Below are 26,938 nucleotides of genomic sequence, written 5' to 3' on the forward strand. Positions count from 1 at the left end.
ACGAACGCAACCGCCAACCTGCAGGTGCGCGCACAGAAATTGGGTGCAAAGCCACGCTTGACACACTTCGGCACGTTCTGACAGCCACGCCACCCCCCCAAAAAAACCCAGTTTCCACCCAACTCCCCCCCGCCCCCCAAAAAACAGAAAGGAAAGTGGCCAGTTTCGGGGAGAGGACGAGAAAATTACTCTGGAGATAGGCAGCGGAGGGAGGAATCCGAAAGATGCACAGAACTCACGATTCATGCACAAGCGTAAAAAACTACAGACATGTTGCCAGGTGCCAGTCTTTTTGCAGGGGGGGCAGATTGGGGGGGGCGCCCACTCTGGCTGGTGTCGTGCGACGGATATAGGGAAGGAAGAGTAGCTGAAGGTTCTTGGAGCATGTGGGGTGGCTGTCCGAGGTCCCCTAGCAAAAAAGTGATTCTTGCGAGGTGTTTCCAGGTCCCATCAAATTTGTGTTTTTGTACAGAGTCTCTAAGCCTGGAGCCATCTCCGGCCTCAATGAGGACTACGGACTTGACTCGAGGGCAGCAAGAACAGCCTCCCAGCTACTGCTTACGGCTGAGGCTTATCTGTGTTCCCTTTCGTTCCTGCACAACAACACAGTTTGTTGTTGTTGTTGTTTTGTAGCCTGGCTGCGTGAAGTTCAACCCAAGAGGAAGCGGGTTCAAATCCTGCACAGCCTGGTCCAAAAGTCCAGGAGGGGAGCAGGGCAGGTGAGAGAGAGAGAGAGGGGAGGAAAAAACCCCACACTCTTCTCCCACCCGCAATTCTCGCAGCAAGGAAAATTACAAACCCAATAGGTTTTTTTTTGTTTAAATAACCCAAATGTGGTGGAGAAGGGAATTCGGAGGTTATGGCCAGATTTTTTTCGGGGGGGGGGGGGAGGCAGAGCCGCCCTTGTCCTCCCAGCCTGGAACGCTGCTTTGCCAGAACTTGGCTGTCAGACAGAAAACTGTCAACCTCTTTCCCGCAGAAGACGAGAGAGGGGCCTCCAATTTTCCATTTGTGCCACAGAGAGAGGGTGGCGGCGAGGAGGGGGGGAGTGGGCTGCCGAGGAGGAGAAAGAAAAGCAGGAACCGTGTCGGTTTTTCTTCTGCGCCCCCGCCAACTCGCCTTGCTATTTTTGGGACGGGGGCCTTTGCCACACACAGCCTACGGGGTTTGGGAGAGGAAGAGGCGTGAAAGCAGGAAGAGAGAGAAAAAGAGAAAGAAAAAATGATAGAGGGAGCTATCGCCCCCCCCACTTCGTTAATCTACTAACTCGGCCCCACGGGGCTTGCAAAACAACACGGATAAGAGGAAAGGTGCCATTGCGCGTGGGAAGGTCATCCAGCCCAACCCGCTTGCGATGCGGGAAACGTTCGCCCAAGGCAGAATTCGAACCCGCAAGCCTGATATGAAGAGAGCCTCGTGCTCTACCAACTGAGGATAAAATCGACAGTACACAAAAGGAGGGTGGCCAAGTGGGTTTTACTCAAGAGTAGACCCAGCGGAAGGACCAGGATGTGAATTTCAATGGCTTTCCTGCAGCAGGGAGTTTCACAGTTCATCACTGCAACGGCGGTCCAGCGGCTAAAATGTCGGACTAGAAGCTGGCGGAGACTGGGGTTCGAATCGCGCCCTATTTGCCCATGAAGCTCACAGGACTGGGTTGTTGTGTGGGATTGAATGAGTGGCAGGGAAGGACGGTGTAAACGCCACTTTTGTTGTGGGATCCCAGCACCTCTGGAAGAACAAATCCAGATGTTCTACTGCTGGCACCCCCAAACTCGGCCCTTCAGATGTTTTGGGACTACAATTCCCATCATCCCTGACCTGTTAGCCATAGATGATGGGTGTTGTAGTCCCAAAACATCTGGAGGGCAGAGTTTGGGGGTGCCTGTTCTACGGGGTCCTCATGCAACATTTGGTCAAGTTTAATCCTTAAATTGGATTTGGGATGGCATGGGATTTTTAAATCCACGTCGGGCAACACAGGTCCCTGCATTTTAGGGGGTTCGACTAGATGACTTTGGGGCTCCCTTTCCAACTCTACAATCCTACGATTCCCCCAAATGAAACTATGAGCTCACAGGGCATTCCCTATGTGTTTCTCGTCTGCAAAATAACTCCTTCAGTCCAATGGGACTTAGATAAGTAGGATAAAAAGGACAGTCGTGGCCGACTCTGGGGTTGCGCCGCTCATCTCGCTTTACTGGCCGAGGGAGCCGGTGTATAGCTTCTGGGTCATGTGGCCAGCAGGACTAAGCCGCTTCTGGCGAACCAGAGCAGGGCACGGAAACGCCGTTTACCTTCCCGCCAGAGCGGTACCTACTTATCTACTTGCACTCTGACGTGCTTTTGAACTGCTAGGTTGGCAGGAGCAGGGACCGAGCAACGGGAGCTCACCCAGTCGTGGGGATTCGAACCGCCAGCCTTCTGACCGGCAAGTCCTAGGCTCTGTGGTTTAACCCACAGCGCCACCCACGTTAGATAAGTAGGATAGGATTGCTCAAAAGTCATTCACGTACTTTCCCCCATAATTCCAATTCCATAGCCCTGCGCCCTCTGAACGCTTCGAACTACAGTTCCCATCAGCGAGCGGAGGAAGGGGGAAAGCGGGGAGGCTGCTCAAAACCTCTGGAGTGGTCTAAATCAGCTTTAATCTGTAAGCGCCTGGGGGCAGAGACCTTGGGAGTAAAGAGGGCACACATAACTGAACAGAAGCACAAATGGAGATTCTCGCTTTTGCCAGAGGAAAGGGAACCCCCCTATTTGGCAGATCCAAACCGGGAAGAACGGGTCATGAATGCAAAGTGGCCCATTAAAAGCACGCAGGAGAAAAAGCCGTTTTTGGGGGGATTTTAGGCAAGAGAGTATGCAAACTGCAATCACAGAAACTAAATGGAAGAGGCTAAAACTGGAAGGGTTTGCAAAAGGGATTGATGCCACCTATTAGCCTCCAGACAGAAGCTGATTGCTTCATCCTTGGCAGAAAACAGGGTCACCCTGACCGAGAATATCCAAGCCAAACAGAAAACCAAGAGACATCTTTTTCTTCCTCGCTCTCTCTCTCCCCCCGACGTCCAGACTTACTCTGCAGGGAGAGTTTCTGCATGTAACACAAAACATCCCTTCGTGCTCAGCTGGGATAACTTATCACTTGGGGGGGGAAAGGGGGGGAGTAAATAAAATAAAATATCAAGTCCTTTCCTTTTGCTGTACCTGATTCCACGCAGACGTTAAGAGGGCCTTCAACGCTGCATCTCCCTTTTTAAAGAAAGGTAAAAGGTAAAGGGACCCCTGACCATTAGGTCCAGTCGTGGCAGACTCTGGGGTTGCGGCGCTCATCTCGCTCTATAGGTCGAGGGAGCCGGCATACAGCTTCCGGGTCATGTGGCCAGCAGGACTAAGCCGCTTCTGGAGAACCAGAGCAGCGCACGGAAACACCGTTTACTTTCCCGCCGGAGCGGTACCTATTTATCTACTTGCACTTTGACGTGCTTTCGAACTGCTAGGTTGGCAGGAGCAGGGACCGAGCAACGGGAGCTCACCCCGTCATTGCGGGGATTCGAACCGCCGACCTTCTGATCGGCAAGTCCTAGGCTCTGTGGTTTAACCCACAGCGCCACCCGCGTCCCCTTTTAAGAAGGGAGGAATGGGGAAAAGGAGCAAAAAGGAACACGCCCGATATCGCGCCCATCTAATTCAATACCACCTGCTCTGATCGGCAGAAGCGCTCCAGGGGAGAACTGAACCCAGAACCTTGTGTGAGGAAAGCTCCCTGGGGCTACGGCACTGCCTAAGTATATCCACGTACAACGCCGCCCCTTGCGGAGTCACGAAAGTCAAGATGCTAGCCCTCACTGTTCCAAATTTGGGACTTGGGCTTATTCTGCGCATCGCTCAATTTAGCACAGCGCTGGCCGGCAGGGGTTTCAGACAGAGCCCTACTACCCAGAGAGGTCGGCTTTCGAACTCGGGCTTTTGCATGCAGAAGGCGGCAGCTTCCTTACAGACCAACAGCAAAGCAAGTTACTAGACCTCATGACCCGAGCCACATTCTGGACTCTTTTTCAGACGTAGGAAGACTCACCGGAAGGCTTAGACGCTGCCACTTGACTGGCGCAGGGAGCCCCCAAGTGTAAGGAGTGGCTAGCAGCTGCTGCGATTTTCTCTGAGGTAGTGTTGCTGGCGAGATCCGGGGATTGGGGCGGCGACGGCGACGAAGAAGTCGAGGAAAGCGAGCACTGAGTTTGGCACCGCAGCTGCGTCAGGGACTGGGGCATGCCCTGGTAGTGCCGCGTGGCGCTCAACAGGTCGTTGAGGATCTGCAAGATGGTGCCGATGTCCCGCCGGGGCCGCCCGCTGCTGTCTTGGCAATTCGGGTGCAAAGTGCCTGCGAGAGAGAAGAAAGGTCAAGTCGCTAGCCCTCAAGGTTATCGATTCACAATCTAAACACATGAAGTTGCTTGGCTGGTTTTTCCTCCCCCCCCCCGAATTTGTGTTTGTGGTCGGGTGCGGAGGGAGAATTTGGAATTGTAGAGCAGGCAGGGACACCCCAAAGGTCATCCAGCCCAACCCCCGGCAACTCAGGGATCTCAACTTCCCCAAAAGCCTCCAAGGAAGGAGGAGAGGCCGCCACCTGCAGAGGGAGACTGTCAGAAAAGACGTCCCTTTCCTGCGCTTGCTTAGGGTGAATGTTAAAGCTTTCGAACGACAGGTTTCTAGTCCACATGAGAAGAGGAAGTGGCAATAATCTGGGCCAAGGAGCAAACTCTCGAAGTTTTCCTTTGGTTTTCTGCTTTTTTTAAATGCAGCTTGGCTGGGGTACGTCTTGCCCCTCTTAGAATCAACAGAAGCCAGTCCCAACCCCCTGAAAATTGGGAATCACGGCGAAATAATTCCTGACAGGTGGCCAGCCCAACCTCTGATTAAAAACCCCCTCTTCAATGTTGCCGGACGACGTGAGAGTATTCCAACCCTGGCTCTCCAAACTACAAACCCCACGACCCCCAAGCTGTGGTTAGGCATGGTGAGAGATTCAGCCAACAATATTTGTGGGACCAAAAGTTGAATAAGTCTAGAATAGAACCCCAATTTATCCCTAAGCACTAGTGGATATTATCAGAGTCCTGCAACATCTTTTGAAGGGGCTGGGGGGTCACAGATTTCCTAAACCGCAACTAACGAGCCCTAATAATAATAATAATAATAATAATAATAATAATAATAATAAATTGAATTTATATACCGCCCTTTACCCAGGGGTCTCAGGGCAGTTAATAAAATCAAGATATAAAACCACAAAATAACTAATAAGAATAAGAACAGCAACCCAATAGCCCCCACCCCTACTGGAAAAAAAACCACATTTTGAAAGGGCATAGGATGTAATTCATATCAACCAAAGGCCTGGTTAAAAGGGAACCTTTTTGCCTGGCGCCTAAAGGTGTATAATGAAGGCTCCAGCCGAACAGATACAAATTTTTAGAAATGTTGAGCTCCAAAATTCACTTGGGTTTCTCTTGTCGGAGACCAGCACAGATCAGGTTCAGACCTGCTTTGTACAAAAACCCATCAGTTGGCTCCCACAGTTTGTTTGGGTCCATTTTTGATTGTAAAAACGGCACATGGACCTGCGCCAGCTTCAGGGCTCCACAGGGCTCTTCTTCAGCCAGCAAAAGCACCCTGTGATGTTCCGAAGCTTGCACACACACCCCAACACGAAGCCGTATTTTGTTCCCACGAAAGGCGGAGGACTCGGAGGAAGAGGAGTTAAGGGCCAACCAAGACATACCAGAAAACGTCCCCGAAAAAACACCCGGAGCGTGGTTCACAAAGCTTTCGATCACAGCGCCGGGTTTGCGGGGTCGGGAAGGCTGCGCGGGGCTGGCGCTGGGTGAAGGTTTGCTCCGCGTGGCGCAATCGACCTGTGAAAGGAGGGCAGGGGGGAAAATTGAAGTCTGTGCGAAGAATCAGAAGGGACACCCCACGGTCATCTAGTCCAACCCCGAAATCACAGGCAACGAATTCCTGACAAATGCCCGCCCAACCTCTGCTTAGAAACCTCCTGAATAGAGATGCAAACCCCTGCCTCAAACCATATTCAGAAAAAGCTTTTTCTTTAAAACTCCCCAAGAAAGTCTAATTTGAATTAAGGCCAAAATTGCGGCTTTCTGGTGCCAGGGCTGTCGGTTCAATGGGAGAGTATTTGCTCTGAATGAAAGTTCAATCTCCAGGGAGATCTGGGAACTGCCTTCCATCTAAACCCCCCTGATAGCTGCTGCCAGTCCGTGCAGACAATATCGAATGAGATGGACCAACGCTCTGGCTTGGCGTGCGGCAGATTTCTGGCCCTAAATGGTGACAGGCCACAGCTCGGACACCTGCCTTGCATGTAGAAGGTCCCCTCCCAATGTTTAATCCTCTGCGGATCGGGCCAGGAACATCCCTGGAGCGACGCTGCCAATCAGTGTAGACAATACAGAAGCAGAAGGACTAGTGGCCTGTATAAGGGAGCTCCCTATCTACCGTATTTTTCGCTCTATAAGACGCACCAGACCACAAGACGCACCTAGTTTTTGGAGGAGGAAAACAAGAAAAAAAATATTCTGAATCTCAGAAGCCAGAACAGCAAGAGGGATCGCTGCGCAGTGAAAGCAGCAATCCCTCTTCCTGTTCTGGCTTCTGGGATAGCTGCGCAGAATGCATTCGCTCCATAAGACGCACACAAAATTCCCCTTACTTTTTAGGAAGGGAAAAGTGAGTCTTATAGAGCAAAAAATACGGTAAATCGGCCCCCCATGAGGACTAGAGCCTTAGAGGCTTCTGCCCAATGGAGTTTCATAGACTCGTAGAATTGCAGGATGGGCCACAAGGGTCATGCAGTTCAACCACCTGCAATGCAGGAGTCTTTTGTCCAATGTTGGGCTCACAGCTATCACGCAGGGGCTCTCTGCACATGCTCAGGAAACAGAGGATGGCAGCGGCTTTGAAGACTAGACCATGGTTTTAGACCTTGAGTTAAACTTTTGAACAAGGTGCGTGTGGGGGGGAATACAGTGAGATTATATAATATTCCTGCGATGAAGGATTCCTTCGCCCAACATGGGATTCGAACCCATGACCCTAAGAGCCTCAAGCTCTTCTATTAACGCTTCCAGACTGAAACAAACAGGCTCGCGTTCTGTCCGCTGCGTGCGTTTGTTTAAACGGGTCTACTTAAGAGCAGGGCTTAGCGGCCACGAGCTGCTCGCGAGAGCAACCGCTGCGGAGAGGCGAGCTAAGAAAATCTGGAGCGACCATCCCACCTGCAGCTTATGAGCTCCACACACCTCCCTTCTGCAACCACTGGGGACTAGAAACTTGCTTTTTTAACCTCTACCCCCCAGTTCTCATCGCTGCGCAGTGATCCCTCTTGCTGTTCTGGCTTCTGGGATTCAGAATATTTTTTTTCTTGCTTTCCTCCTCCAAAAACTAGGTGCGTCTTGTGGTCTGGTGCGTCTTATAGAGCGAAAAATACGGTGTTTCTTCCTGTGGCGATGGACGATAAGACCCCTCACCCAATTCAGTGCCCTGAAAGTGAGAACCTTATTTCCCCCAAACAACCCCCCATTGCAATAGCTCAGACATGAGGCTCAGGTTCTGGGTTCGAGTCTCCTGCTGGCTTGGACTAGGCGCGGACGAGACCATGACTCACCTCCGAACACGACGAAGCGCTCCCTGCGCCGCCGCTCGCCTGGGCCCCGTGCGAGCGGAACATGCCGGCGGTGACGGGCGTCGGGTGGGCGGAGCTACAGTACGTGGGCGGGGCCTGCGGCGGGGAGGCGGGGCTTTCCTGGCAAACGGGCGGGGAGGCGGGGACCCGGGCGAAGTGGGGGGCGTGGCCGCTCCCGTGGAGAGCGGGGCAGTTGGGACCGGCCGGGGGCGCAGCGGCCGGGGGTTCGCCGCGGCTGGCGATGAGGTGGCGGTGCTGCAGCTGTCCGCCATTCTGCTGGGCAGCCAGTTGCAGCTGAACGAACATCATATGGTCCCCGACGCGGAGGGCCAAGGTGAGAGGGGATCTTCCAGACAGGAAGTCGTTTACCTGGGGAGGGAAGAGGAGGAGGAAGTGAGAGGCGGAAGGGGAAAGGAGGCAGGTATCAAAATCAAAAGAAAGGAGATTCATTTTCACACCTCAGAATTCGCAGAAAGGGGAGGAAAAAACCACAAGCGCTGCATCGAATAATAAATAAATAAATAAATAATAATAATAATAATAATAATAATAATAATAATAATAATTTATTCATACCCCGCCCATCTGGCTGGGTTTCCCCAGCCACTCTGGGCGGCTTCCAACAAAACACTAAAACACAATAACCTATTAAACGTTAAAAGCTTCCCTAAACAGGGCTGCCTTCAGGTGTCTTCTAAAAGTTTGGCACAGTGGTACCTCGGGTTACATACGCTTCAGGTTACAGACTCCGCTAACCCAGAAATAGTGCTACAGGTTAAGAACTTTGCTTCAGGATGAGAACAGAAATCGTGCAGCGGCAGCAGGAGGCCCCATTAAGTGGTGCTTCAGGTTAAGAACAGTTTCAGGTTAAGAACGGACCTCCAGAACGAATTAGGTACTTAACCCGAGGTACCACTGTAATAATAATAATTTATTATTTATATCCCGCCCATCTGGCTGGGCTTCCCCAGCCACTCTGGGCGGCTTCCAACAAAACACCAAAATACAATAACCTATTAAACATTAAAAGCTTCCCTAAACAGGGCTGCCTTCAGATGTCTTCTGAAAGTTTGGTAAGTTGTTTTTCTCTTTGACATCTGGTGGGAGGGCGTTCCACAGGGCGGGCGCCACCACCGAGAAGGCCCTCTGCCTGGTTCCCTGGAACTTGGCTTCTCGCAGGGAGGGAACCACCAGAAGGCCCTCGGAGCTGGACCTCACTGTCTGGGCAGAACGATGGGGGTGGAGACGCTCCTTCAGGTATACTGGACCTGAGGCTGTTTAGGGCTTTAAAGGTCAGCACCAACACTTTGAATTGTGCTTGGAAATGTACTGAGACCTAATGTAGGTCTTTCAGGACCGGTGTTATGTGGTCTCGGCGGCCACTCCCAGTCACCAGTCTAGCTGCCGCATTCTGGATTAATTGCAGTTTCTGAGTCACCTTCAAAGGTAGCCCCACGTAGAGCGCATGGCAGTAGTCCAAGCGAGAGATAACCAGAGCATGCACCACTCTGGTCAGACAGTCTGCAGGCAGGGAGGGTCTCATCTTGCATACCAGATGGAGCTGCCTTGGACACAGAATTGACCTGCGCCTCCATGGACAGCTGTGAGTCCAAAATGACTCCCAGGCTGCGCACCTGGTCCTTCAGGGGCACAGTCACCCCATTCAGGACCAGGGAGTCCCCCACCCCCGCCCGCCCCCTGTCCCCCCGAAACAGTCCTTCTGTCTTGTCAGGACTCAACCTCAATCTGTTAGCCGCATCCATCCTCCAACCGCCTCCAGACAAGCAGGGTGGGTAAAACTCAAAAGAAATAGGCTTTTTTTAATTTTAATCAGATTTTTTTTTATTTCAGTCAGATTTCTAAAATAAAATGCTTTTAGGGGATTTTTCTTCTTCTTCTAAAGATAGTTTTCTGTTTAATTTACATTATACTCCAAAGGCTATTCATCAGGAAATGTTACAGGTAGATAGCCGCGTTGGTTTGCCATATTTGAAACAAAATTAAAAAATTCCTTCCTGTAGCACCTTAGAGAGCAACTAAGTTTGTTATTGGTATGAGCTTTCGTGTGCATACACAATTCTTCAAACTTCAGACTGGTGACTTCTGTTTCATTGAATCTGAAGAAGTATGCATGCACACGAAAGCTCATACCAATAACAAACTTAGTTGCTCTCTACGGTGCTACTGGAAGGAATTTTTAAATTTTGCTTTGACATCAGGAAACGTTTTAACTTTTTCATGTGTGCTAAAACTCAGTCCAAGTTTGCTTCTTGTTGCTTTTTAAACCCATTTAACCACATCACTTAACAAACATGGATACATATGCTATAATGTTACCGTTTTGGTTAAGTAAATTGTATAAATTGTTATTAAGGAAATGATTATTTTTCTCCTTTCAATAAAGTACAGCTGAAAAGTTGTCCAAATATAAACAGTTAACTTATTAAACTTCACAATAATGTCATAATTACCTGTCTATCTATTTCTAAAAGTATAACCAACTCAGTCATTTTTGATGTAACTGTAAAAACTGCTCTGAAAATTTATCATTCCAAAAATGAAACCTTCATCTGGTTGTAAAAATTAAGATTTTGCCAGCAAGAATGAGTCTTTCTGTTAAAAAAATAGATTTAAATTGTCCTACTGACTAGTGATTAGAATCAAGTCATACTGACTAGGGATTTAAATCCTGATTTAAATCGATTAGATTTAAATCAAATCCACCCTGAAATCAAGGGGTCAAAATTGGCACAGCTTTAGAGCCAAGTGGCCAAAATCACCACAGCTTGGAAGCCACGAGGTTAAAATCAGTGCCATTTTGAGATCAAGTCGTTAAATTCCATGCAGTTTTGGAATGAGTGGTCAAAACCAGCCCCTTCTGAGATTGTGGGGTCAAAATCAAGCCATTTCTAAAGCCTGCCGGGGGCTGGTGCTCCATTGGGGTGGCGGAGAAAGCCAGCGGGTTTGAGGGCCGGGTTTCTCAAAACACAGGCCCTGCCGTCCCTTTTCCACCTCATTGGAGTCAATCACTACTGTGGGCAGACCATAATACCCGACACACCTGTGCGATCTGCCGGGATTTGGTTGGGGAAGGCCCTCCCCTCCCGGGTCAGTGTGGGGAGACAGCAGTAAATATTTGCTTAAGCAGGTGGGGTTCGCTGGTCTAGGGAGGAGTCTTTTAAAAAGACATAACTAGACATTTCATCCTCGACAACTTAAGAAGGCAAAGGGTATGAGAAGTAAACTGAATAATAATCTGGTTTTTCCTCCCTTCCATGCCACCACTGAGATAAGGTAAAGGGACCCCTGACCATGAGGTCCAGTCATGGCTGACTCTGGGGTTGCGGCGTTCATCTCGCTTTACTGGCCAAGGGAGCCGGCGTACAGCTTCCGGGTCATGTGGCCAGCAGGACTAAGCCGCTTCTGGCGAACCAGACCAGCGCACGGAAACGCCGTTCACCTTCCCGCCGGAGCCGTACCTATTTATCTACTTGCACTTTGAGGTGCTTTTGAACTGCTAGGTTGGCAGGAGCAGGGACCGAGCAACGGGAGCTCACCCCGTCATTGCGGGGATTCGAACCGCCGACCTTCTGATTGGCAAGTCCTAGGTTCCGTGGTTTAACGTACAGCACCACCCGTGTCCCAGATAAGGGCCACCACCGAGATAAGGGTCTGCAAAACAGCCAGGAAGGGGGGTGGGTCTTTAAAACCATGAGATGCTTCTAATTCCAGAGTTCTGGGTTCGAGTCCCACAGGGGCAAAAGTTGGGACTAGATGAGCCACGAGGTCCCTTTCCAACAATTCTATGAAACGGAAGGGCTACGTAGTTCAGCGCTAGGATACCTGCGCCGCATGCAGAAGTGTTTGGATCCGGCCCAATCACCTTCTCAATCCGGCCCGTGGACGGTCCAGGAATCAGCGTGTTTTTACACGAGTAGAATGTGTGCTTTTATTTAAAATGCATCTCTGGGTTATTTGTGGGGCCTGCCTGGTGTTTTCACACGAGTAGAATGTGTGCTTTTATTTAAAATGCATCTCTGGGTTATTTGTGGGGCATAGGAATTCGTTCATCCCCCCCCCAAAATATAGTCCGGCCCCCCACAAGGTCTGAGGGACAGTGGACCGGCCCCCTGCTGAAAACGTTTGCTGTGTCCGTTTGATAATGTGTGCTTTGCTATGCCTAATAAAGGATATTTGATTTGGAAAAAGTTTGCTGACTTCTGCCTTAGGGATTTGTAGAGAGTTTAGTCCTCCTGCAAAGGCAGCGGAGGTTTTAGGAGCAGTTTCCCTTCTGCTTTTCTCGCTTTTCAACCGACACTTCCGAAAACTTTTTGCAATGCACACAGACAGAGAGGAATTCTCCTTTCTTGCTGCTGCAGAAATGTCAGCAAAAGGGAGAGAGAAAAGTAATAAAAATCTAGGTAAAGGTAAAGGGACCCCTGACCATTAGGTCAGTCGTGGCCGACCCTGGGGTTCCGGTGCTCATCTCGCTTTATTGGCCGAGGGAGCCGGCGTACAGCTTCTGGTTCATGTGGCCAGCAGGACTCAGCTGCTTCTGGCGAACCAGAGCAGCGCACGGAAACGCCGTTTACCTTCCCGCCGGAGCGGTATCTATTTATCTACTTGCACTTTGACGTGCTTTCGAACTGCTAGGTTGGCAGGAGCAGGGACCGAGCAATGGGAACTCACCCCGCCATTGCAGGGATTCGAACCGCCAACCTTCTCCTTGCGTCATCCGTGACCCTGATCGACTCCAACCCCCCCAGCACCTGCTGGGATCCTTTAGACACCCTAGACCTCCCCACAACTGTTCATGCCCCATCTACACACATAGAAGAAACAGAAGACAACCCCCCCCCCCGGCTTCAAAGTTTCTGAGAAACCCGTGGGAACTGAGGGGGGCCGGATGCAGGCAGTGGGCGCAAAGCAGCGAAGTTGAGTTTCGGACAGCCGGGAAGTTGAGCAGAGCAAGGTTTAGCAGGCTGCAACCTGCAGGAAGCAGACCTGAAACCACCTCTAGCACGCAAATTATTATTATTTTCGAAAGGTTAGAAGGCACCTAAACACGGAAGAAGTGGGACGGACCTCAGCGCTGCTATTTTCTGCAGGAACAGCGCCATAAACAAAACAGATGCGGAAAGCATCAAGCAAAAAAACCCCCAGTTTGTTTAAAAAAATACCGTATTTTTTGCTCTCTAAGACTCACTTTTTCCCTCCTAAAAAGTAAGGGGAAATGTGTGTGCGTCTTATGGAGTGAATGCAGGCTGCGCAGCTATCCCAGAAGCCAGAACAGCAAGAGGGATTGCTGCTTTCACTGCGCTTCTGGCTTCTGAGATTCAAAATATTTTTTTCCCTTGTTTTCCTCCTCCAAAAACTAGGTGTGTCTTGTGGTCTGGTGCGTCTTATAGAGCGAAAAATGCGGTAAATTGATTTAACAAATCATGCATATTCAGACCTGGTAACTGTTTCTCTACTCTCTTCGCCAACACTGGGGTGGAAGTGGCTGAAATACCTAGGAATGGTGACGTCAAGGGGTTCCTGAGCATGTGCAGAGTGCAGCCCCGCGAGCTAGTGCATTCCTATCCCCAGGGAAGCGAAGATTGCGGACGTAAGTCCTCAGTCACATGGTCTACTCTTCCTGCCTTCATTCGCAGCCGGAACCCAAGACTATAAGCGCCTCGAGGGCAGAGACTGGACTTCCTGGTTGCCGCAATGCACCACATTGCCACCAGGGACGTGGGGCAAAAAGGAAGAGGACAAAGCACGCCTGTTCTGGTAATTACCCTACGGAACTCCCTGCCACAAGAAGGGTATGTGGAAAGACTGCTTGCACTGAAACCCAGGAATTTTTTCGGGGTGGGGGACACTCTGTCTCCTGCAGTGCAGGGGAGTTGGACCAGATGACCCCCATGGTGCCTCTGGAAGGGAGAATTCGAACTCAGACCCCACCCCACAGCCATGAAGCTCAGAGCCTCTCAAACATACCAGTCCAGGGTTGCAGCATGAATGAAGCAAGGGAGGGGGAGGGGGAGGGGGACTCACAACCAACCCCCCCTCCAACCAAATTATTTGGAGCTAGTATATGGAACAGCCATGCAAAAGGGCAGTCTATCTGCAAGTGCGAAGGATGGTCTCTTCCATCAGGGCCAGAACAAATGCTTGCCTCTATGACATGGGTAGGCAAACTAAGGCCCGGGGGCCGGATCCGTCCCAATTGCCTTCTCAATCCGGCCCACGGACAGTCCGGGAATCAGCGTGTTTTTATATGAGTAGAATGTGTCCTTTTCTTTAAAATGCATCTCTGGGTTGTTTGTGGGGCATAGGAATCCGTTCTTAATTTTTTTGCAAAATATAGTCCGGCCCCCCACAAGGCCTGAGGGCCAGTGGACCGGCCCCCTGCTGAAAAAGTTTGCTGCTCTATGACAATCTCGTGCCCTCCGACGAGGGCTTGAGGTGACCAAGGGCAGAGAGGAGAGAAGCCGCGTTCTCCAAATCTCCAGGCGTCTGGCATCACCCCCCCGGCCTGCGCCAGTCACGAAATTCCAAAACCAGCCGAGCCGCAAAGGAGCCTCTGCCGTCAAAAGCACCCTCGTGCCCCCCCCATCCGCCGGCCGCAAGTCACGACTCCCGGTCTGTGTGTCTCTCCCTGCAGCAACCGCCCCCACAAAAGACCGCTGGACCCCCGCCAGTTAAAAAAAACCAACCACCCATCACCGCGCAATAGGCAGCAAGCAATATTTATTATTGATTTTGATTAAACAGTGGAGGGGCGGGGGCGTCTGTCGCACGCAGCTGGAAGAGAATCTTTCCATCAGGGGGGGGAAAAGCATTTTTTTTAGGCTCCCCCCCCCAAAATAATATCGCTCCACCAGATGAATGGAGTGAGCTCCTTTGTTCTCAAAAGCCTCACGCCAGCCCAGATGGCAATTTCCATATGCAGAAAAGGTCTGGGGGAGCCTTTCCTGCAGAGATAAATTCTCTCTGCCCCCCTCACCGCTGTAAATTCGTGAGCAGCCCCTCTGCTGGGATTTCAGTGGCGCTCAAATACACTGTCCCCCTGGCAAAAAGGGGGGTAAATTTTGTGGAGGGGGTTTATTCTGCCTCCCACCCCCAGGTAAACATTATCTGTTTATTATAGAAACTAGGCACCAGGGGAACATGGGAGGTCAAGAAATGCAGAGACCTATTTTGTGCCCCCCACCCAAATCCAGCCGTTGAAAAATACAAAAGCAACATACACCCCCAGGGCAAATCGCAAGGGCAATAAACTTGACCATAAAGTGTTTTAATAACACGAAGCCGTAAGAGAACTAACAAAATAACGACCGCACAGGGAAGAATGAGGTAAACAAACACCAAAAACCAAATTAATTCGGGATTGTGCACCAGTACGGGGAAAATAGCTTGGAATCTACATGCATTTGATGCCCCAAAACCCCCAAAAAATGCTGCCTTGCAAGGGGTTGGACTAGATGACTTTGGGGTTCCCCCTTCCAGTTCCACAGCTCTTTGAAATTAGAACGGAGGGCTCTCCAGCTGGGAGGAAAATAAACCCACCCGTGACTCATAGCTCTGAGCCCCCTTAAGGCTCAACGCCCCCTCCTCAGTTTTTGGTGTTTTTTTAAAGCTGCCATCTGTTTTCCGCTTGGCGCTCTAACCATTAAGGAACTCTGCCCCTGCCGCAGAAGAGTCTCTCGCTCTGCCCTCCTCCTCGCGTTTCCTCTGACGTCAGAGGCCAGGCTGAAGATGGAGTGCCCTTCGCTGTCATTAACCGGTGGCTGATGATGCCCTGAGTACCAGCCACCTCCGTGCCACAGGAGGCTGGCAGGACTAAAAATAAAATCTTCCCCTGGCGCTCGCTTCTTTGGAAAGAGAGAGAGAACGAAAGAAACAGAGAAAGGAGGAAGAGGCCCAATTATCTGCACGCAGGCACAGAAACACACACAAATAGGCAGAAGAAGGGGCCAGATCCTGCGTAGATCTGCCAGCCTGGAATCAGAGACAACGGGTCAAAGGAACCACGGATGAGGACACCCGCCCAACATCGCCCGCCAGGCGCTTCGCGCTACAGTTCCCGGCCTGGGGGCAGGGGGCGGGTGGGAACTGGGAGTCCCAGGACAACACCAGGTGGGCCAATTCACATGCCAACTTTATACCTCACTGGGCCTGGTTTAAAAGAGAGAAAGCGCTAATGCAGGTAATTGGGGGGGCATTTTAAGGGGGGGGAAGCATACCCGGGTCTGAGGCATTGCAAAGGGTTGGACCAGAGGAACCTAGCAGTATGCTTCGCACTTTACAATTCTACGAACGAATACGTTTGAATACGCATCACGCAAGGAAAGAGCGCTGGGGAGGGAAGAGGAAAGTTAGCGGGCTCATAGAGATGCCACTTTTTTTTTACAAATGGGAAGGAAGACGGCTTGAGGTCGCACCTTCCAGTGTGGATATGCAGTTCCCTAAATCCCTTAGCTCTGTAGGCCTGGTTCTGGTTCCCAGGCACTCTGCGCACGCTCTAAGGAATTGTTGCCGCTTCCTGGTTTAGAGCCAGGAAGACAGGAAGCTGTTTTGTTACCTGGATCATTTTTGTCTACCTGTAGAATGCTGGGAATCAGAATCTGGGACTTTCTACGTGCAAAAAACCTGATTTACCACTCGGCTGTGGGTAGGCTGAGCTCACACTCTGGACAAAATTTCTCTTAACTTGTCAACTTGTAACGTGAGATACACGTACACAACTCATGCAAAACGCCCACTCCAAAGGCTCATGACAGAGGCAAGGGGGGGGGGAATGAAACTCTGCGCATGCTCAGAAACCCTGCTGCCCTGGAAGCAAAGACAAACCTTTCTGCAAAACAGCAGAGAGGGAAATCAAAACTCAAAACCTGTTACCTGCTCTGGAGGATGAAGTTGCACAACTGCACACCTGCCCTGGGTGGGTGGGTGGGGAATGCACTCTGCACATGCTCAGGGAACCTGCCGCCCTCGACAAACGCGTCAAGGCCACCGATAAGCCTTTCCACAAGCTAGGAGGAGGGCTGGGAACTTAAAAAAACAAAACCCTGCCGTCACTGTGATTGCAACACAACCTCAGAGGGTTATCTGCGCCGGAGGACGCAAGTTTCACAATCGCACAGTCTTCTGGGAGGGAACTGGGTGGGTGGGAAAAAGATACACACAGACAAAAACCCAACTCCATGTTCTCTAGAGATGGCAATGGGTTTGGGTTGAGGGGGGAGAGAGAGAGAGAGAGAGAAAGAGAGAGACGTTCTTCTGTGCCAACCATCCGAAAAGGAAAAAAAATATTACTTTCCTGCTTGGATTCAGAAAGCCTTCTGAAGGCAGAAATATAAATTGATTGCCTCTGAATCCAACTCAAGAGCTGAGCCCCAGTTCCCAGAAACCAGAGATGACTCAGAGTACACCGAATTCTTCCTTTCTCCGACGACGTGTTCAGAAAACTTGGCCCGAGGTAACCCTGGCCTTGCCCGCTTCCCCGCCGCTCGGGGAGGGTGGCACCATGGCCACGCTCCGTGGGTAGGGCGGGCGGGTGGTTGGCGCCCTCCCTGAGAGGAGGGTGGCACGCATCACTGGAGCGGCGCCCCCCCAGACTTCCTGGGCCACCCCACCCCTTGCAAAGAAAATAAACACACACACAAAGAAAACACCCAATGTCAGGAAGGAAGAGGAAGCTTACGTTACTTAGTCCAAACCAGGCTTTCTCAACCTGTGTGTTGTTGAACTACGACTCCCATCACCCCTAGCTAGCTAGCAAGGCCAGATCTCAGGGATGATGGGAGTTGTAGTCCAACAACATCTTCCTCACCAAAAATGGTGCCCATCCTCAAAACCAAAACGCAACCCAGGAGAGGTTATGATTTCGGCCGAGCAAACCCACACAAACTTGTAAAAGCGGAGATTCTAAGCAGGGTAATAATACTACTACTAGGTTCTGGGTTCGAATCCCCACCATAGCTGTCAACTTACAGATTTGAAAATAAGGGACCAGCAGCCTCGAAAATAAGGGATCAGCAGCCTCGAAAATAAGGGATCAACAATTACTTTGATAAAATACATATTTTGTTGCGTGCGAATGGCTTTAGATACCTATTAGGTCCATTAATTACCATATAGCATATATTCAACACAAAAAAACAGCAACAATTTGTTGTTGACAAAGGACAGCTGGACATAGAAAGGGCCCCATTACCTTCAGTAGCTTATTTAAGGGACATCATCAATAAGGGACAGCAGCGGGACATGGCGCTGGGATAAGGGACTGTCCCACCAAATAAGGGACGCTTGACAGCTATGATGCCCACTTGGCCATGGAACTGAATGGGTGACCTCAGGGCAGGCGCTGGCTCTCTCGGCCCGGCCGACCTCGCAGAGGATTTAGAGGACGGGGAACTCGTGGGAGACTGGGGTTCAAACCCCACCCCCCGCAATTGCACCCCCTCCAGCCTAATCTACCTCTCAAGGTTGTTGTGGGGGAGCGCTGCCTTGGAGAACGCAGCAACAGTAATTAAATAAAACACACACCCCCGTCTCTCAACGAACGGAAGCGAGAGATTTCAGCCACCCGCCCTGCACCCAGATCTCAGGAAAGGGCGTCAGATCTTTCGTAAGACCCACCCAAAACATTCGAGGAAGCAGATTTTTCTGCTTTTAGCAGAAGGAAGGCGGACAGCCGTTTCAGGCGAGCAGAACAGTCGCAGGATGAATGAGGGGTGGGGCTTCCTGGTTTTCTGTCTCTGTTCCCCACCCCAAGTAAATACCCGGACAGTAACTGGGCGTTTCCTTCTGTGGAAAAGCTACGCAAAGAAGAGGTTTGCTAGGGGGGATGGGGGAGAGGAGAGGTTCAACTCCCTGCCGCCGTTTCCCTGTCCTAGAAAGAACGCAGAAGCGTTTTGGTGCCTTGAGCTTGCTTGGTTTCCTCTTCCCTCCCCAACTCTCTTTCCTCTCGTGTGTGTGTGTTTGTTTTTAAATAATATTGCAAGCCTTGGGGGGCAGAGCTTGCCATATAGATAGAGATATACAGATATACTGTATTTTCTGGCGTATAAGACTACTTTTTAACTCAGGGAAATCTTCTCAGAAGTCGGGGGTCGTCTTATACGCCGGCTACAGCAGCAGCTCCGGCAGCAACTCCCCACCAAAGGATAAAACAACAGCAAATTAAATCAGAGGACACCAAGATGAAGCAGAAATACAATTGAAAATTGGCCCCAGAAGCCCCTGGCTACTGGGAAGTGGAGCGGATTTCCAAGCCGGACTGGAGACTGTTTTTTTTTATTATTATTTGGTGTGCATTGGAAGAGGGGTAGTCTTCTACGGCGAGTATATCCCAAACTATATTTTAACTGGAAAAGTTGGGGGGTCGTCTTATACGCCCAGTTGTCTTATACGCCGGAAAATACGGTATATACATGCACATACACACATATATAGGGGACATGTGACAGATTCTAGGGAGCTTTATTACTTATTAAATTTCTTTATGGCCCCATAGATCTCAAGAGCAGTTCACAACATTAAAAACAACGCAACCTTTCACAATACGAAGACGGCGACCAATAATATTGATCCACTAAACAGAGAATGAATATTTACGAAGAGAGATGCACGAAATGGTAATTTTCACGGTTGCAAAGCTGTTTTTAAAAGTTGTGCTTTAATGCTGACAACCAGCCTGGGACCTTAGGATGGTTCCCTCCCTGCGAGAAGCGAGGTTACAGGGAACCAGGCAGAGGGCCTTCTTGGTGGAGGCGCCTGCCCTGTGGAACGCCCTCCTGTCAGATGTCAAGGAAATAAACCACTATCTTTAGGGCAGTTTTTAAACGTTTTGGCGTGTTTTTAATATTCTGCTGGGAGCCGCCCAGAGTGGCTGGGGAAACCCAGTCAGACCCAGCATACAAATAAAACAAAATAAATAACGTGTACTAAATGCATACAAGGCTCGAAATTAAAGAGAAAGCATGTGGCTGGCCAGGATTCTGCGCCAAAACCATTGGGCTTGATTCAGCACAGCTGTTGTCACACAACTAAGACCCATTCACTTCAATGGAGAAGAACTTCGAAATCAATGCCAGGCCAGCACCAAAACTTAAGAGGAAGCCAAGGGCAAGCCTTTAAACCCGGCCACCCTCCGCACCCACACCCCCCCCAGACATTTTTTTGCTACCTGGAGAAAAGTCTCCGCAAAGAGGAAGGAATGTGGGTTTAGCAGCAGCCAGAATAATCAAAGCCAGACCCATCAGAAACAGATGGCCGGCTGCCACTCGGCTCAGCTCCCCCCCACAAAAAATGCATGCATTCTTGGCGTGAACCCCCCCTTGCCATCAATAGGCCAACCCCCCCTCAAATTCCACCCTTGCCTCTTCCCGAGGCTCCTACTCTCAGGAGGGCTGAGAGAGAGAAAGAGCGCAGCAAATAAATCAAAATTCCCCGCCCCTCTCTTCTCCATATAATGATCAGGCTGTGGGGTGGAGGGGGGGGAGAGGAAGGAGAAATTGGACTCTTTCAACCCCCCCTTGCTGCTACTCTGCACCCCAAATCTCTCTCCCCTCCGCCAGCCAAAAGCCTCTCTGCGCTTGGGCAGGAAACAAAATAATAATAATTATTAAGTGGCCGTCCCACAACATTGCCCTAGTATACATTCATTTTTTAAAAAAATAAACGTGGGCCTAGTTTTTTTAAGGGACGCAGGGGGCGCTGTGGGTTAAACCACAGAGCCTAGGACTTGCCGATCAGAAGGTCGGCGGTTCGAATCCCCGTGACGGGATGAGCTCCCGTTGCTCGGTCCCAGCTCCTGCCAACCTAGCAGTTTGAAAGTGCAAGTAGATCAATAGGTACCGCTCCGGCGGGAAGGTAAACGGTGTTTCCGTGCGCTGCTCTGGTTCGCCAGAAATGGCTTAGTCCTGCTGGCCACATGACCCGGAAGCTGTACGCCGGCTCCCTCGGCCAGAAAAGCGAGATGAGCGCTGCAACCCCAGAGTCGGCCACGACTGGACCTAACGGTCAGGGGTCCCTTTACCTTTACCTTTAGTTTTTTTAAACCCTGGGAACCACGTAGTAAATTCGAGACGCCTTAGAAGTGATATAAATGCTCTGGTGAATCTGGCATTGGGGAATAATCGCCAATTATTGGGGCTGCGGGGGGGGGGACAGGACGACTGGAAAGGGGCTCACACCTTGATTTTAAATCACATTATCAAAATGCACGTTTTGATCACACAAGGATTATAAAACAATAGGTTTTCATCCAGCTATGTTGTACTCACAGAGTAGGCTGCCCCCACCCCTGGAATTCATGGAGCCCCCCCCCCAGTTCACCTTATCCATTAAGTTCAACAAGACCTTAGCCATTTTAAGAATCGGTGCCCGCTTGCTTTCCTCTTCCCTCCCCAATGCTTTTTCCTTTTGTGATGTGTTTTAAATTGCGGCCGGTTCTGTTCGTTCATTTCTGTGGCTAGCAGACTAATGGCGAAGGAGATATGAAACAGTGGCAGCTGGCAGATGAAGGGAACTTCTTTGCTTGCAAGGGGGGGCAATAAAGGGGAGATATTTCTCACCCAACCCCTTGGCCCAATTCCTGGCCTGCCACCACAATTTTCTTTTGAGAGCAATTTAGATCCATTCGCCATGGAAGACCAACAGACCAGGACTCATTTAGGTAATTTAGAATGCCATGAGCCATGTGCAATGTTAGCCCTACTCGGAGTAGACCTATAGCTGAGAGACCCTCATCCCGCTGCCTTCTAGCTTTGAAGGATTACCAACCCAAATCAGTGTTAAGCAGCCTTCCTTGAAGACTCCTCAAATATTATTATTAACTATTATTATTATTATTATTATTATTATTATTATTATTATTAATGACAACCCTAGCTTTCCAAGGGTCCTGAACCCCCCAGCTCTGAAAGCCCATCGTGATGTGGGAGACAAATCCACACCTTTAATAGTCACAAGTTTCCCTTACAGGATTCAGTTATATCCATCAAAAGGCTCGGCTTCTAGGTTCTCTCTAAAGGCAGCGGTTGCCAACTTATCAGGCCCCCACAGACGCATCTGCATTTTTAGAGCAAGCCCCACGGCAACACCTCCCTCTAGCCCCTTCTGCCCTCCCTCCACCAGATCAGGCGAAAATAAAACGAAAATTCAGATTTGGTGCAATTCATCCAGAGCCTCGAAAAGCCCATAGAGATGAAAGAGGAAGTGGGAAAGAGCGGCACTCTTTCGTACTTCCTCCTTCAGCTCTATGGCCTTTAAGCCTCGGGGAAAAAACGAGATCACACAAAGCAGACACTCCCCCTTGTCAAGTCCCATCACTCTACATTTAAAGCAGCCACGGTGCACCAAGAATCCTGGGAAACGTAGTTTCAAGGTGCTGAGAGTCTTCGCTCTCTCAGCACCCTTAAACTATAACTCCCAGGATTTTCTGGGGGAGTGACTGCTTTAAAGTGTCGAGACACTGCTTTAATAATAATAATAACAATAATTTTTTATTTGTATCCCGTCCTCCCTGGCCAAAGCTGGCTAACAACAGATAAAAATAGCGCATAAAATATGTACATTAAAGGTTATTAAGGAGATGCAACTTAACAAGGAATAAATTTCGACCCTCATGGAGGGGAGGGAAGTAAGATAAATGGCGACAATTAAAGATGTATTAAAGATACGTCAAATGTATAAATAAAATAAAATACACACGGAACCAAAGATGTCCAGGACCACAGATTGGGGAAAGGAAAAGGAGAAGATGTACAATCGAGCTACAAAATTAACTGCACTGAAGTTCCCATGTCAATATGGCGGCGATCAGGGAAGTGACCCGAAAGGAAAGAAGGAAGTTTTACCTAAAGGGAGAAGCGGAGCTTGTTTTGGTTTTGAAATCCTTATTTTAAATGGGGGGGTGTCCAAATTTTTAGGAAAACCAGGCATTTCCAGATCTGGAGGTCACCAGGGCTGAGGCAGGCTGCCAGTGACCAAGCCCTGTAGACCTCGCAGGGCGATTTCAGGCAATGGAACAAAATAAGATTTTGGGAGAAATTTTCACAGACACGCACACGTCCCGAGCCGAAAATGTCCTTACCTGAGTTTCTGTTAAACTTTCCAACGCTTGCATTACGGACTGCTCTGGTCTGGATGCTTGCGACTGTAGAAGGTGGGTTTTTGGGGGGAGAAACAAGGAAAATAAGATAAATCTCTTTTTCCAAAAATCGACACTTTGCCTAGTCCAGTATATCTGAAGGAGCGTCTCCACCCCCATCGTTCTACCTGGACACTGAGGTCCAGCTCCGAGGGCCTTCTGGCGGTTCCCTCATTGCGAGAAGCCAAGTTCCAGGGAACCAGGCAGAGGGCCTTCTCGGTGGTGGCGCCCGCCCTGTGGAACGCCCTCCCACCAGATGTCAAAGAGAACAACAACTACCAGACTTTTAGAAGACATCTGAAAGCAGCCCTGTTTAGGGAAGCTTTTAATGTTTGATGTATTACAGTATTTTAATATTTTTTTTGGAAGCCGCCCAGAGTGGCTGGGGAAGCCCAGCCAGATGGGCGGGGTATAAATAATAAATTATTATTATTATATTATTATTAGTCGCCTACAGAGCATTCCGAATCGCCTATAGGCGAGCGAGAAGGAAATGAGCCCAAGGGGGGAGGCTTCCTCCCCACCCGCCACCCTGGGCTGACCTGTTCGCTTGCAGAGGGGCTCCAACAATTAAATTAAAGGTTAGGGAACCTTTTACTAGCCGGGGGACTAATGGGCCCAGGGCCAATCTTCCGGGGGCCGCATGGCAGAGGTGTGCAGGGCCAGACAAAAAAAGCATGCAGAATTTTTCTAGTTTCTGCAGAGTTTGGGTAGCCGTCTGCCAGGGATTCTTTTAGCTTTGGTTCCTTAGAGTAGGCATAGGCAAACTCGGCCCTCCAGATGTTTTGGGACTACAACTCCCATCATCCCTAGCTCACAGGAGCAGTGGTCAGGGACGATGGGAGTTGTAGTCCCAAAAAACGTCTGGTGGGCCAAGTTTGCCTGCCTTAGAGGATGACTAAGACACCCATCGCCATACTCAATGCCTTCTGACTACAACTCCCATAGCCATTGGCCATTCACACACACCCAGTTGCAGCAGATGGGAGTTATAGTTCAAAGCACCCGGTGGGCGCCACATCTTGGCTCCTCCTGATGCTGGGGAGATAATAAATGAATCTTATTTACCATTAAGCCAGTTTCCACCGTTGGCACCAGAGTCAACTTGCTCCCGTCTCCAACGCCCAGATCTTGAAGTTTGCCCGAATTAAGTCGACTAAAAGGATTTTTTTTGGGGGGGGGAGCAGGGGGGAGAGAAAGAGAGGGAAGGAGGAGGGATAAAGCATTGTTACTTTTTTAAAAAAAAATACAAATGGTAATTAAATTGCTTTCAGAACCTCAGATTATTCGTCTTTTCAGTATTTTTCTTTTTTTGGGAATGGGGAGTGTCTTCCTTCCTTCCTTCCTTCTCCCCTTTCCGCTCCTTTTATGTAAACACAATATAATGTCAGTCTCTCCCCCCCCCCCACCCCAGACATAGGGCAGCTGGTATTCCGCAGTCATCCGTCAAGCAACTATCTCTTTGCACAAACCCACTCTGCCAGACGATTTCAGCGACAGATCTGGGTAGATTATTTTATCCATTCATTCATTGCAAAAAAACCAAACAAACCCCATTGTATCTGAAGAGAGAAATGGCCATATTTTTCCAAGGGGAGAGAAAGCAAGCGATACATTTATGGTTGTAAAAAGGGGTGCTCCCCCCCCACATTATATTGCAAGGCCCAGTACCTAAAGGGGAAAATATAGAATAAAATGACATTACTGTTCCCTTTGAGTGGGGGCACCTGATTTTTAAGTTTGAAATGTCCCCTACTTTTACCTAGAAGGGAGAACGTAAAAATGCATTTTTTGGAGATTTATGCTTTAAAAAAATAATAAAAAGCAGATCAGACAGGGGGTGGGAGGGAAGATAGACAAATCTTGGGGGGGGGGGAGATTGCCTTCCTCCTCAAGGGCTCCTCACGTAAAGGCAACGTTTCATTGCATCTTAGGAACTGATCTGCCTTTCTCTACCCTAACAAAGCTGAGATTTTGTTAAACAAAGGGAGAGAGAGGAGGAGGAGGGGGAGGGGGAGGAGGGACGCCCCCCCCCCAGCCTGGCCCTTATACGCTACTGTTGCAATTAGATTTCCACAAATCCTCTGTATAATTACAAATAAATTAAAAAAACGGGAATACAATGTTTCGGATTCCCTGCAACGTAGGGGTGCTCAAATATTGATTGATTTATTTTTAAGCAGGTACGGTTTGCACAGAGACGGAGTATGTTTGGGGGGGGGCGCGTCCTGCAATTGCAAGAATCAACCTTCCGAACAAAGGACAGGAGGCAGACGGCCAGGCCAGGATTTGGGGGGGCAGGTAGATTTGGGGGCCACATTGAGAATTTACAGCTATGCCCCAGACAAACCCTTTTGTGGGAAGCAAAAAAAGAGGCCAGGACAGATTTTTTTCCTGGGGGGGGGAAATAGGTAAGAATAATGTGCCCCCCCCTGAAAAAAACCCAGCCATCCCATGCAAGGACCCACATAAAAATTCTCAACAAATATCTCAATTTTTAAGTGGGTAATTTCAGAGTGTGGTTTTTCAAGGCCCCCCCTTTCATAAACAGGAGAAATGGAAATGGGGGCTATTTGGGGACAATAAGTATTTTGGGGACACACCAGATCTAGGCTGAAGGCATCTCTTTTATAAAAACACACCCCTTTTACACAGCCTAGTCTGGTGCCATCAAAGGAACCCGCCGCAAATGACAATATATATGCATTTTAGGCGATTTTAGGCAAATATGCACCAACACGTATCAAAAGACAGGTTTATAGCAGGGATGTATAAAAAGGGGGGGGGAGGTTCACGAGTGTGTCATACGTGTGAACACGGGTGCAAACACACCCACCCCACAAAAGCAAGCAGAAGACATGATTTTTATTTTTATTTTTGCCCGAAATCCAGCCATTGAAAGGAACGGACCCAAGTCTGCAACTCACTTCCACTCATTCCAACGGGTCTACTCTGAGCGGGATCCTCTACACTTTCCTGCCCTTCTGAAAAAGTTGCACGGCGAAGCTTCCCGGCTGAGCTTACTCCCGAGTAGACCATTTCTCCCCCACCCCAAACCCTCACACACACAGATTCCACCAGGCCCTGTTTGCTCTGGGATTAAGCCCTCTTGGATACAGCTGCGGAAGCCTACTCCCGAGTAGAACAACGCCTCGGGGGCCGGGATGCAGGTCGAAAAGCGAGGCGCTGGAGCCCAAGCTCTCATCCGGATCTGACCCTGTGCAATTAAAGGGGCGCGCAGCTTCAAGCCCATCCCTTCTAATAGGTCTACTCCCGTGCAGAGCTCGTACACCCCCAACCGAACGCAGCGAACTCGGGCACATCCCTTTCCTACGGGTCTCCTCCCGAGCAAGAGTTCACAACCACCCACTGACACGGAGACGCTCCGTTAGCGTCAGCGGGTCTACTCCCGAGTAAAACTTCGCAGGCTGCAACCCGAACTTCTTGCTCCGGATTGAAGCCTAACTCCTCTACACGGGTATTCGGGATGGGGAGGAAGAAAGTAAAAGGAAGAGGGGAATTAGCAATGTAATACACACGCGCGCGCGCGCGTACACGTGTAATTACCTTTCTTTGTGCAGCAGCGCCAGCCTCTCCCGCGGGACCTTCAGCCTCTGGGACAAGCGCCGCTTCAGACCTTCCACCGTCTCTTCCACGGGCACAGACAGCTCATACCGGGCCCCGGTGGTCGTGTGAACGAGCACATTCATGGACGGCTCGCTCTGAACGGCGTCGCAGGCTGGAGGCCCCCGGCTGCAGCTCCTGGGGGTGGGTTGGTGGTCCATTCGATTACCTAGAGTTTTTTTGGGGGGAGACAAGGAGACGCGGATCAGACAAAAGGAGCGCGTTCCCACGAGAAACCGGAGCGACTCCGCTTCGAGCGTTCACACGACGCCGGAGTCAATCCGAATGCAAGCTTTCCAGACGTCCTCCTCTCCGCTCTCTCTTTCTCTCCCCCCCCCCACGCCGCCGCTCGCGTGCAAAGATCGCGTAGGGAGGCGACGTCCTTTGTCCTCCTCCCCCAAAACTCACGCTCAAATCTCCCCTCCCCCCTCCCACTTAAAAGACAATGGGAAGGCGACTTT

The 26,938-nt window shown here is 50.0% G+C and overlaps 1 protein-coding gene across 2 annotated transcripts in view; it reads right to left on the bottom strand.

The window, feature by feature from the left end:
* MIDN (midnolin) overlaps positions 1 to 26,938 on the bottom strand; it is a 44,960-nt gene that overhangs the window by 4,862 nt on the left and 13,160 nt on the right. For both annotated transcript variants that reach the window (XM_053372781.1, XM_053372780.1), the window contains exons 2-7: positions 26,421 to 26,646; positions 23,922 to 24,009; positions 22,797 to 22,859; positions 7,688 to 8,074; positions 5,786 to 5,918; positions 4,082 to 4,384 (exon numbers count right to left, since the gene is read on the bottom strand). In XM_053372781.1, coding sequence (XP_053228756.1) covers positions 4,082 to 4,384; positions 5,786 to 5,918; positions 7,688 to 8,074; positions 22,797 to 22,859; positions 23,922 to 24,009; positions 26,421 to 26,638 — 1,192 coding nt within the window. In that variant the 5' untranslated portion in view covers positions 26,639 to 26,646. The remainder of the gene's footprint in view (positions 1 to 4,081; positions 4,385 to 5,785; positions 5,919 to 7,687; positions 8,075 to 22,796; positions 22,860 to 23,921; positions 24,010 to 26,420; positions 26,647 to 26,938) is intronic.

This window comes from Podarcis raffonei, chromosome 18, assembly GCF_027172205.1.
Source record: "Podarcis raffonei isolate rPodRaf1 chromosome 18, rPodRaf1.pri, whole genome shotgun sequence".
In the NCBI taxonomy this organism is placed as follows: Eukaryota; Metazoa; Chordata; class Lepidosauria; order Squamata; family Lacertidae; genus Podarcis; species Podarcis raffonei.